The 13717-nt window shown below is 31.6% G+C and overlaps 1 protein-coding gene and 1 non-coding gene across 3 annotated transcripts in view; both read left to right on the top strand.

Moving 5' to 3' along the window:
- The window catches only part of LOC125069985 (GTP-binding protein rho1-like), a 152352-nt gene extending 140419 nt beyond the window's left edge, over positions 1-11933 (top strand). For both annotated transcript variants that reach the window (XM_047679640.1, XM_047679639.1), the window contains 4 exons: positions 6282-6391; positions 8382-8516; positions 10086-10229; positions 10347-11933. In XM_047679640.1, the coding sequence (XP_047535596.1) occupies positions 6282-6391; positions 8382-8516; positions 10086-10229; positions 10347-10427 (470 nt within the window). In that variant the 3' untranslated portion in view covers positions 10428-11933. The remainder of the gene's footprint in view (positions 1-6281; positions 6392-8381; positions 8517-10085; positions 10230-10346) is intronic.
- Trnaf-gaa lies at positions 5530-5602 on the top strand. Its single transcript has one exon. It is a non-coding gene; the product is annotated as a tRNA-Phe (tRNA).
- Positions 11934-13717: the final 1784 nt, after the last annotated feature.

Below are 13717 nucleotides of genomic sequence, written 5' to 3'. Positions count from 1 at the left end.
CAGACAGAAAGAGCTATTTTCACATTTATAATATTTAATATCTGTTCCTACGGCTTTACCCGCGCAAAATTTATAAGTTTATCTATAGCAAACAAACCGTCACCACCATTTTATCTCGAATGGTGAATTAAAAAATCCTATATCCTTCAAGGGATTCAAACTATCTCTAAACAAATTTCATCTTAATCGGTTTAATATTTACCACTTCGGGTAACAGACAGAGTTACTTTTCTATTTATAATAGTAGTATAGATCTTTAACCATTATCCATACATACTTACCTACCTCATTTAACTTACTTAAATGTATATAATAATAATAATATAAAAAGAGAAAACTGAATGTATATTGTTCTATTAGCTTGTATTAAACAGTATTGACTATAACATAGCAATGTAACACTATCTTTTAATGATGAAACATATAATCGTTATAATTATCAACATGAAGTTCTTAAATATATTGAAGTACTATATTATATTTATTTTATATATTTATTTGTATTATTTTCTAGCATTCTTGCCACCATTCCACGCGGTCAAGATTTATCCAGTAATTATTTTTAATTCATAAATTCTATAAAGGGGCGCGGTTACTTTAGTTGTTGATTTGGATAATTAATGAATCGAATAGTTGGCATGGCTGATTTACTTTTAAGAGCGGGTCACCCCGAATGGAGTTGTAAGCGTCATGGCAACGCGAGTCGTTGTGTTTTGACAGGCGAAACAATGCGATGGTTGCTTGCAAACCGTTTGCTTTTAATTGAGATAAATTATTGTAATATTTTGATATTATTGTAGTGTACGATTATTGAATCAATTAATACAGTGATTAAACGTTATTAAAGTTTCCTACTCCGCAAAGTCAATAAATCATTCTTGGGGCAAGGTATCCGCTTCTATAATAAAATTCCGCAGTCATTTTTAACTTTGCCGTTGCATAGATTCAAGTCAATTGTAAAAAATACTTTGGTAAAGAAGCCATATTAGTCGATACAAGATTGATAATGCTTGTTGACTTCCAGGCAGGAGACATAACTTACATATATAATTGTATTTAACTAACATGACAGATATATGATATTTTTAGATATTGAAAAAGAGTAACTACTGAGTTTCTTGCCGTAGAATCTACATTCCGAACCGGTGGTAGCTTTACTATAAATAGTTAGTTAAATGACGATTCAAAAGTGCTTGTAAAAACCTACTTGAATTGAATAAAGCATATTTTGATTTTGTTTTATTTTGTGAATATCTCCATTTCACGCCCACATTGTCTTCTGAATGTCGGATCGATCCTCGAACCCAACTGTTCGGCATCCTGCTCCTCCGACATGTATATATTTAATACATGCGTATTATTTATACATAACAATAGAATTTCAATTAGCTAGATGTTACATATTAAAATACATACAGCCTCATTTTAATAAAATTGTTGTATAGATATTCAAGCAATGTATATTGCGTAGTTCCAATTTTGCACATAAACCTGTATTAAAGTCGATAGTAATGAATTATTAATAGGTCACTGGTTCCAAACAATTTGCGTTCATTGATACGCGGCTTTCATTACGTCGGTAATGTAAAATTTTAATTAATATTATAAACTGGGTGTCATCCGCGGCTTCGCTTGAGTTTTTGAAGGATTCATCGTCAGGTTTCAGTCGTAAAAAATATCCTCTATCATTCATTGAGGTTCAAGATTGTTTTATACTAATTTTCGTCAAGGTCAAGAGTCAGTGGTTTGACCATAAAAAACCACCGGACAGACAGACAGAGTTACTTTCGCATTTATAGTTGAGCTTAGTAAATATTATGTAAATACTTACCGTCATTTGTAATGTAAAGCTTTATAGACACATAAAGGGCCAAAGGTCTCATAAAAAACTGTTTTGCTTGAATGGGGAGTTCGCCAGAACACTGTTTACATCCGAGTGCTCATTGTGCTTACGACGGGCCTAAACAAATTAAAAAAAAAAAACAATATACTAATTTTATCTCTATATATCAGTTTAAGGCTGATAATTAAAAAAATCAGAAAAACCCATATTTAAAAAATTGGTAAACCATACTTTATCAAAAGGAACTTAGTTTCAATCGATAAGCAACAGTATACGTAACTGTTTAATTTTTTTTTTGTGCTCCTTGCCACACCTTTGTTTTTCACAATTAGTCCCCAATTAGTGTCCAAAGGTTGTCTGGAAGAGATCGCACCTTTTTCATGTACCTGTTACAGCTAATACAATTTTTTTACAATCCATATTTTATTGTCTACCTCGTAAATATTTCGTTAATTGGAATGTAACATAGTATGAATAAATAAATATATTTACAACGACATTATGTATACATATGTAATATATTCAAACAGAAACAGTGGCAAACATTGTTACATATAACATTGTTATGTATAAACAAGTAAGAACACACTTGTAACACCAAGTTTCTGTCTCCACAAAGTCAATTCCTTGAGCAATGTGTTCGATACTAATTGTCGTCTGCGGTTCTGCTGACGTTTTAGGGATCGGTCGTCAGCTTTAAGGCATGGAAAGTATCCTATGTCCTTCCTTGGAGGTTAAGTTTGCTTAAGAGCAAATTACATCAAATTCGGCTTAGTGGTTTGGCCGCAGTAATATTATTTGTATACATAGAAGCGTTAAGCTTAATTATTGATCGTTAAAAATCTACCAGCGGTTCGGAAATTAACACTTCGGACCTGAGAACCGTCGTAAGAAATTCGCCGTTTTTTTTTTATCTTATCGTTTCCCAAAAGCATTGCTTCGTCATTAAATTAATTTAAAAACATCGTGGTACAAAAAAGCGTTATAAATTCAAGCGTATTTCTCATTCAAATATTTTAAATTAACTTTGGATCTATTTCATACCTGAAACAGATCCAAAGTTAATTTAGTCTTAAAAAATAACAATTCAAAAGTACACTTTTTTTCTAACGAAATTGTCTCTTTCGTTTAAAAATAATAAGACGCAGAGAGAGTCCTTATTGGCCAGTTGCCTTTTTCAAAGTAGATTTATCAAAACCATTTGCATAAAATATATAGTTGAAAATATATTTGTATCAACATTAACAGCCAGTAAATTTCCCACTCATGGGCTAAGGCCTCCTCTCCCTTTGAGAGGATGGTTTGGAGCATATGGTCTGGTGGACCACGTTGCTCCAATGCGGGTTAAGGGAATACACATGTGGCAGAATTTCCTTTAAATTAGACACATGCAGGTTTTCTCACGATGTTTTCCATCACCGCCGAGCACGAGATGAATGAAATTATAAACACAAATTAAGCACATGAAACTTCAGTGGTGCCTGCCTGGGTTTCAACCCGCAATCATCGGTTAAGATGCACGCGTTCTAACCACTGGGCGATCTCGGCTCTTATATAATTGTATACATTGTATTGTATCGTATACATATATGTATCAAATAGTCGTTTAATCTCAGATGAACCAACATACACCAGCATACATTTTATATATAAGATATAAACTAATATTATGCATGGACAAAGGCTTCGTGTGTCCAAAATATATATGGATCGTATATCATGTAAAACAAACGTGATTTCCAATAGGCCATTGCAGTAAATCGCTGTAAAAGCAACATCGACATTACAAGCGATCAGATGATATTGTACAAGTTGAGTAATCGCATCCACTGACGCACATACAGTGAAATATATATCAAGTTAATATATAAACGAAATCTTAATTAATTCATGAACTCCGCTAAACTTAAAGTGTTCTGTAGCTTTCAGTTTGATTTGTAAATCTATACTGATATTAAAAGTTAAAGAGTTTGTATGTTTGTGTGTGTGTTAAGCTTTAACGTAGCGTTACATTTACTGACAGAGTTTATTAAATTAAGTTGGTACTAGGGTTTTGTGCAAGTCCGTCTAGATGAATACCACCCACTCATCCGGTATAACTACCATACAATTGCAATAAGCATTGTTGTGATTCAGTTTTAACTGACCCAGTGTAACTACAGGATATATTGGAAAACATCACTTACATTACTCTGATCCCAATGTAAGTTGCTAAAGCACTTCTGTTATGGAAATTTGAAGTAACGGTATCACAAAAACCCAGACCCAAGACAGCATAGAAAACTAATGAACTTTTTCTACATTGACTCGGCCGGGAATCGAACCCGGGACCTCGGAGTGACGTACCATGTAAACCGGTGTACACACTACTCGACCACGGAGGTCGTCAACGTCAAGGCATAAGGGATATAACATCTTAGCTTAAAGGGTTAGTGGGTGGTGATTAGGAATTAGCATTAGGTTGGTTTAAATTTCTTACAATACCAACATCTATGAGTGATACCACCACTGCTTACCAATAGGTAAGCCTATCTGCCTTCTCATTTTAAATATATTGCGTCACGCTACGACCCATGAAGTCGGGGTATAAATGTACGCGGGCGAAACTACGCGAAGTAACTAGTCGATCTTACAACTCATTAGTTATATCGCCACCTACATTATGACGTAACAATTTGACAGATACATTGATCGAACTCCGAGCTCATTATTGTATTTTCTCACGCCTCCACGCAAATGCAAGGTTGGTATTAATTATTTTGATAAAATTATTTAAGCCGAGATACAATGATAATCGTACTTCGTATCTACTTCAGATATAGACTAAAGTAGATCTAGACAAAGTGCATTCGAAATATATTGAAGCGATTTCGAAGATTTTAGTCGGAATTATTTAATAGAAATACGTCATAATTAGTTTCAACCATTTTTGGTACTGTAAACAGAATCGATAATCCCTGTGACTTGTTCCGTTGAAGAGTTCGCCGTCAAAAGCAACAGCTTGAAGTATTCCACGATAGATTAACAAACAGCTACCTATACTATAATTATAGTAAGCATCTCTACATGATAAAAACGTCTGGATTTAGACTCGGATTCCAACAAATGACTGAAGATTAATTATTATGAATAGCAACTACGCGAGTTACCATTTCTTCTCACTGTAGGCTTCTTTCCAAATCGGCGGTAGAGTTCAAATATAGACGATACAAAAATTATTTATTGTAAAGTTTACTTGAATAATTATATATAGAACAGTACTTTACAAGCTTACTTATCGGCTTGCTTTAACTTATGAGTCCTCTCTAAAATACCTCCAAAGAGTCCATATGTCATAAATTCTATCAGAACAGAGCAGTAACCATAATCGATGTGCTAAATTAAGCGTGGACTTGTAACATATCGATTGTTCAATGTACTTATAAATTTAAGGTTAAACCGCGCCGCTAAACTGGATAAAAATATATACGTATACATAATAATGTCTATAAGAAAATATTAATATTATACAGATAACGACGATTTTAAATTATATTTAAATAACTGAATTATGTTAATTTATCTTGAACTTTAAATAAATTTAAAATCAACTGTATTTTCATTGGAAAGCAATATTTTTATCTGTAAAATAATTGAAATATATACAAAGCACAAATACATACAATATTTTCAACAGTTTCAATATAGCCGAAATAGCTCAGTTGGGAGAGCGTTAGACTGAAGATCTAAAGGTCCCCGGTTCAATCCCGGGTTTCGGCAGAACGTATATTTTTTTACAATATTTTAATTACAATAATAGTTTCATATAATCAATTCTTATCTTATCTTACATTCATATGAACGTAGCCACTTTAAATTTTGATAAAATATAAATCTTGTATCAATACAAGGTACAGAACTTGTTTATAAGAACAGTTAGCTCCAACAATATTATTAGGTCGTAAACGGCATTGCTCACGGGACTTAAAAAAACTCCGTAAGACATCCCGCTTAGAAAGCAGAGTGTAGAAAGTGCATTAGTGCTTAGTACAGGAAAATAAAGTATTCAATGTACTTTAATTAAAATTATTTTTGTAATAAATATTTCACAGTTTTATTTAGATGTAAACCAGTTCAGTGGTTAAACCGTGAACAGGTAACAGGAAGAGTTACTTTCGCATTTATAATATTAGAATAGATATAGATTTTATCATGACAAAGTGATTTTTTCGTCCGTAACTGGAAGTCCTATGTACCTATATAATACAAAAAATATTTATCGTAAATTAGCTTTCTAATAGGGAAAGAATTATTACTAAAATCAACAAATCTATCCTCTCAATAAGCTTAGCATAGACCTATTAAATTTATAAGTAACATTTCAAGTATGGAAAATAGTTCATTTTGTAATGCAGTTTATGAAATAATGATTATAATGGTACCTTTTCTTTGTTCTCAGGCACAACAGCGTACGACACAGTCAGACCACTAGCTTACCAGGACGCGAAAATATTTATGCTATGTTTTAATATTGCTGAACCGGAAAGTTTGAACAACGCCTCTGCCAAGGTAACGTATATGCCAATATTTATTTTATTGTATACGGAAAATATTATATTTAGGTAATAAACTTTCGCCAGTCTTGTGTTCAGCTCATGGGTTTAATTCAATAAATTACAAATTGTTTGTAGTTGTGAACTAATATTTTAAAGTTGAAGAGTTTATTAGTTTTGTTACCTAAAACTATAAAAATTAGGTATTAAAACAATAAACATATACAATAGCAGGAATATCTTTGATATTCAACCGTATAATTATAAAAGTACTAGTTTTTCAACTGGTCTATCGCAACTCTTCGAATCTTCCATTAAACTTATAAAATACTTCAAAACGATTTAAAAGCTTTTCCAATAAAGTTTAAGTTGCGTTAGTTAAAAACGTATTATCATTTTATTCATTTTATTTATCACGAGATTAACCACGCCTCGCTTCTGGTCAAGAAATAGTGCTTCGGATAAAAAGTTACTCGTTTCTCTGCATCCGAGAATTATAACGATTGGAATCTCCCGTTCTTTCTTAATACGAGCGCTCTCTTTGGTCGTTTTAATTCTTTATGGCTGCCAAAAAACAAAACAATAAATTGCAAAACATTTTCTCTTGTATCGTCTGATTTATTACAGATTCTTCATTGCGTGGAATTATTACACATCTAAAAGTCTTAACTATTTTAACTTCACGGACTTTTAAACAATTGCTTGACTTAAACTTAAACTTCAAAATTATTTGATAAATTATAATGTAAGAACTCTAACGATACCTCATACATCCAAATCTGTTCAGGCATTTAAAAGCTATGATGGAATAAACGAAGTAACAAACATACATGAACTCTAAAAACACTTAATTTTTGGGCTGTCATATGACATTTATCAAATTTTCAAAATCAATCATAAATAACGTCATGATATTATTTTTTCTTCTATTAGTGCCAAACTCGAAATGCTTCTCGCTGAGTCATATTTTTCGTCGACTAAATGTAGGATGATAATTACATTAGTGTTCAGTTATAGAACCCTATATTTCCTTCTGCTTATTTAACAGGTACTATCACTAATGGAATATCTCCCACACGTCCAATCTTGCCAACGGCTATCGTGAAACCTTTATGTCTAAATTGTAGTCCGTTGGCGACTATATATAATTATGTACTATGTAATACATACATTTTAAGGTATTGTTAGAATACCTTTTATAAAAATATCGATCTATCTAATAAATAATTTAACGAACTAAGTACTTAAACAATACATGCATAAAAGTGTTTTTAGTAGGACTTTGTCCAAGCCCGTTTGGGTAGGTACCAACAGCTCATCATATATTCTAACGTCAATTCACAATACTTGGTATTGTTGTGTTCCGCTTTGGGTGAATGAGCCAGTTTAATTACAGGCCCAAGGGACATAATAACTTAGTTCCCAAGGTTGGCGGTGCATTGGAGATGTAAGGAATGGTTGAAATTCCTTAGGACGCCAATGTCTATGGGCGGTGGTGACCACTTACTTTCAGGCCCCGTTCGGTTACCTATTTTTTTTTTAATTTATTATGTAAATAAATTGTACTTTGTAATTTGGTGAAGCTATGAAATAAAAAGGTCACTGCTTCTTTCGAACGCGCTACACACAAAAACCGCTGAATATTTTGACATGAAATTAATTGTACCATTATGTTCAACGTGTTGCAGAGAAGGTTTTTAGCTAAACATTATCATACAATATTATTCACCGTAGCCACAGCAACGCGTGGCCGGGTCTGCTAGTATTATCATATATGTAGGTAGCTGCGCTGCGCAGTTTCACTCGCTTTGAATGTAGACTATTTACGTGACAAGCGTGAATTTCACGTTCTCCTATAACATGTATATATTTATGTACATCTATATATCTAAAATCTACTCTAATATTAAGCTTACTTTTGTATAATATTTAGGTAAAATTTGTTGCATTAAACCTTTTGCTATTTGATAAATACAACATTTTTAATTTTTCTATTTTGTTTCCAGTGGTATAGAGAAGTTCGCACACACGGGGGATCTGCCCCGGTACTACTATGCGGTTGTAAAGCCGACCTCAGACACGACAAGGAAACGCTCACAATGTTGTCGAAGCTAAGAACACATCCAGTCACCAGCGAAGAGGTACGTAAAGTACATATTTGATACTACACAACAGCTTATAAATTAGGCACTGCTGAGCTAAAATCTACTCTTCTTTTGAGGAAGTTCAGAGCAAATTCCACTACACTATGACATGATATGAGGCATATTCTCATCTGACTTATACAGGTTCCCAGCGATTGTATTCTTTCACCGCCGAACACGAAAATTAATATAAGAATTATAAACAACTCAAGCACATCTTCGGTATACATCCAAAACAAATCGATATTGTGGTGGTTGCATGCTTTTCAGTAGTGACATTCAGTATGTCTTGATAACGTACCAAAATCTCATGTCAAAATAGATTTGACAAATTATGGTCTATCTATAACCTTAGTTAACGGACATTGATGATTTGGAATAATAAATATTAATCAGCGTACGTCCAATATAATACCAACAAGGCTCAGTTGTTAGGCGGCACAATATTTGATTCACGCTTTGTTGTTTCATCAAAGTTTTCATAAATTTAATCTAGGCATTAATACAATGCTCATAATCTCATATATATTTTATTATAAGCAATCTTTAATATATATTGCTTTAAAAGGTTATAAGGCTGCAGATTATGAGGTCATGGCAACGAATATCGGAATGGGTTAATTAAATAACGAGAGATATCGTAAGAAATCTGGAATGACGTTGCTTTTGCTAAATATCAGACATATAACAGTTATTTAATATCCCGTGTGAATTAAAATAAATATAGGTTTAAATGAAACCTCATATATAAGAAAGAGACAGAGAGACAGAGAAGGAAAGGGAACGGTAACCTGAAGAGGGCATAACGCTTTCTCCTTGCGTGAACTTTTTTGCCAGTTTACTCTATTCTGAGCCGCGTAAATAGATTTCTTTCTAAAAATTTATATTGAGCTATTTTATCAAAAAATTGACAGTAATAGTCCAAAGTTTGATAGCGGAACTATTTACAATACCCTTTTTCGGAAACCTCTGATTGTGTCGGATTCCCGTTATATCGACAAATAAATTTAGGGAATAGAGAGAACTGTGCACTGCCTCATAAATACCCTGAAAATTTTGCAGCTTGTGCAGTATAATATCCTAAGTAGTTGGCCAGTCTCCGATGGGAATATGCACCGTAAATAAATTCAGGACAGAAGGATAAAATCAGTCTTTCAAATGTTTTGTCCATAAAATTTCGAATAAACAACACTCCGAACAGAACGCTACTGCTAATGGTCTTAAACATTTCATTGATGAAATAGTCTGAATGTCATTCCAATGATATTCTACGAGACAATTGACACCAGCAATTTGGGTCACTGTACAATTATTTCAATTAATTCGAGGTCCTGTCGAAGTAAAATAACAATGAAATTCTATTCATGCAAGTACCACGCTTAATTTAGCAAAACTGTATCGAATTTTCACTTTATTTGTTTTTACAAAATTTTTAGTAAAAAATATTATTACACTAAAAATATTTATGATGTTTGCAAAATTATTGGATAATGGTGTAGCGTGTAATTTTAAAGTAATTAGTTGTTAAAAATTATATGTATATTTATATATTATATTTTATTTTAGGCTCTATCGGTAGCGAGACAGTTAGGAGCAACAACCTACGTGGAAACATCAGCCCGCGCATCCAGCAAAGGTGTGAAAGATGCCTTCGAAGTAGCAGCTTTAGCAGCTCTAGGAAAGCTGAATAAACAACAAATAAAACAACAGGTACGTACGCTTAATTTACATATAAATTTAATTAATTTGTCCAAACATAAAGATAAGTTTTTACGTGAATTTTACGATAATAGTTTAATTATTTTACATTGAAATTTATTTTGACAGAAGCAAGTGGGACGTAGTAAGAGCAAGCGTGACTTGAAAGCTGAGCTGAAAGGACGGGCGAAAAGCTGTTGCGTCATGTGATCCGTAGCCGGCCACCCTTCAAGGTGGCCGCACGACTGCTAGGCGACCACCGCCCTTCAGATATCTTTCTACCCCCTTTTGGAAATAAAAACAATTTGTTCCAATGATATGAATAAGGAACAGTATCGGGCCTAATGATGCGCCTTGTTGAACCCCCGACCACAAATTGCACCGCAACCTTCTATTTAATGCGATGAAATATACGAAAGACTTTATTTAAAAGTTGATAAATTTACAGTGTTCTATTATATACGAAATTTATTAAATCGAAAAAGTAATTTCAAGGATGAATATAGATAAGTTGGATATAATATCTTTAGTGTAATTGGAACCGAGTTCGTTTAACTAAAAATGTAAGGCGTAAGGAAATTCCTATAAGATTCGTTGGAACTAAGGTGCAATGATTTATAAACCCTCAGGGTTAGGAGCGTGAAAAGCCTGTGATAATGTTTAAATAGATCATTTTGGTAATGGATATAGACGAGATTAGAGTTTGGAATTTAGAAAGGCAATCGACGCTCATACTCACAATCACAGGACATCATATAACATTTAATGAGACAGAAATATCTATAAGGGTTTCTATTTACAGAAATTTATGTACAAGACAAGCATAACTTAGCTAAATGTGTGTTTTCATATACAGAAAATAGAATTAAAGTGTATTTCACGATTTTTTCTAATATAGAGGCATTAAGGTAAGCCATGTAAATACCAAATTAATCGTTAAGTGATTTTCGGTATATTCGATGTGCTCAAATTTAGCAAAGGCATTTTTATTAAATATTGAAATTTAGATAAATGATTTTAATTGAATAGACGTCGATGTTTTTTTTATTTGTGATATTAATACGTAATGTATAAAAATAATATGCACAATGATGGACAATACTGAATAATACGAAGGTCCATAGTTAGTTTCACGTCCATTTCGCTGTTAGATTAGATTTTTGTACGTTTATTAATAAAATGGTAAATGTCGCTTATGTCACTTAAATATATATATAGATATTTATGATTACAGCAGCACTTTATTTTAGACTGGTCAATATATCGTTTGAAATTTTAAATCTTAAGTAGATAATTATTTTAGTAGTAACTTTGATTTCACAAAAATCGCTCGTCATTATCAAATTTATAATCTTGGCATTTAAAATTTCAATCGTCGATATACATTGACCAGCTTAATGATACTTTGTAATTGTGCTTAGTTTATGGTAATATGTTGTTGAATAAGTTATTAAAAGTATTATAAATGACGCTACTCTAAGTTTAAATAATGTAAAATGTTATGCTGTTTCAAAGTAGACGATTCCAAAAAATGATTTGGAAAAATAATCACCTCTAATTAGTACTCAAGTCAAGAATTAAAAAAAAAAATTAAAAAAAAACGAAATTCGAAACATTTTTCCGAAACGAATCGTTTTATCATTTAAATAATCATTACTTATTTTTTCGATTATTTATCATAAGTCGATATAAAGCTTTAAATTCACTTAGCTTTAATTACCGAATAAAAGTTATTATTATATTTAAAAGAATGTTTCATTAATAGTAACTTTTATTTTACTAAAAGTAAAATTATGTAATTTAAGAAATCAAAATTCATCTACCATAAATAAATATTATCTTAAAGTTTATTTCATATAAAGAAACACATTTTATAATATTTGGTTTGGTTTTTTTTTTTAAATATTTAATAATAGGAATAAGCACTGATGTTTTCAGCCTGTTTTTTTTTTTAAATATTGTTATTTACACCATAACATTTGAGAATGGAATAAAACAAACATATGTACACAATAGTTTTGACTGATTAACAATTCCACAGATAATAAATGTTTTTACGAATATTGTAAATGAATTTGGCTAATAGCTATAGTTTGCAATTAAGCAATATTTTAATTAAAATTGTTTTGTTCTTTACAAATTTAATTAGTATAATTGTAATATAAAACAAGATTGTTTTTATGTCTAGACTGTTTGATTAGGTCTTTGAATGTTTCTAGACTATTGAATATAGCGTTCAATGTTTTAATTACGAGTTGTGTTTTATTTTTTTATCCATTCATTCAAAAATTATAAAAAAAAGTATTTCATCCCTAACAGCTAATATAATAATTTATATTTACAAGTTTATATTTAAAATTATATTTACAAGGCCGAATATTTTGGGACCTTCGTCCCAAATCGGGCCAATAAAAATTAGATGAAGTTTTCTGTAAACGAATTCTCAGTGGCAGTCCGCAATTGACAGTATTTATTCGTAACTCTAACCGGTCTTGTTGAATTTGCTTTCCTATCGAACTTGATGAAAATGAGAGAGTTCAATATTACGATATGGTCATAATTTTAATAATTACTATTGATGATTTAATGGGAAACATACGGCAAGCCCATATTTCCCCACAACAAATAATAAAATACAATGGAAAATAACGGATTAGTTGATATTTATATAATTATTTTTGGGGCATTTCATTCATACTAATGTTTTTTTAATGTAAATGTTAGGTAGAATATTAAATACATATTTCGAACTGTTTTGGATTCTAAATTTAAATAAGTTTAATCAAATAACACGAAAATGCAGTAAACAATGAAATAAAAAAAAATATTATAATGTCGCCCTAACCGATTTGGGCCCCTACACCAATCTCAAGAGACTAGCTACGCAGGACTAATATTATAGTGCGTTACCACAGATTGTTCTCTATATCCCACTCTTAAAGTAAGTAAGAACATATTCCTTTAGGGATCCCTAAGTACAAAGAGCCTTGAAATATCACATTACCTCCACATAATATTCCATAGAAATTGAATGATACAATTTCCGAGGATTCAATGGTTATATTCTATTTCCTTAGTATAAGCTTAGCATAAGTATGACAAATCATTACGGTAATGTAACGATAATTTAATTCTGTATCTGTTATTCCACACATTTAATATTAACAATTTATATCTTGTTTAATTTGAAAATAGGAGCCACTCAAAGATTATCCATTTAAAAGTAATAAAAAACTACTAAAATAAATATAAAAAATAACGCCGTCAAAGAGATTGTCCCTTAGCATCGTACCCAGGACGCTGGTCCAAATTTTCTCTGTATTCTATATAAAATGAACAAATCTGTAAATCTAAGTTAAATATAAACCTATATCGGATATTGTTTTGCTTAAGCGAGATAATAATAATTTTTATTAAATGCTTTTATTTGTATAATCATAATTATAAAAGTAGTAAAAAAGTTACGTTAACCCCTACAAAAAAATAATAGCAACTAGCAT

The sequence above is a fragment of the Vanessa atalanta genome, chromosome 16 (genome assembly GCF_905147765.1).
Source record: "Vanessa atalanta chromosome 16, ilVanAtal1.2, whole genome shotgun sequence".
Lineage (NCBI taxonomy): Eukaryota > Metazoa > Arthropoda > Insecta > Lepidoptera > Nymphalidae > Vanessa > Vanessa atalanta.
This window is presented reverse-complemented; position numbering and strand designations above follow the sequence as displayed.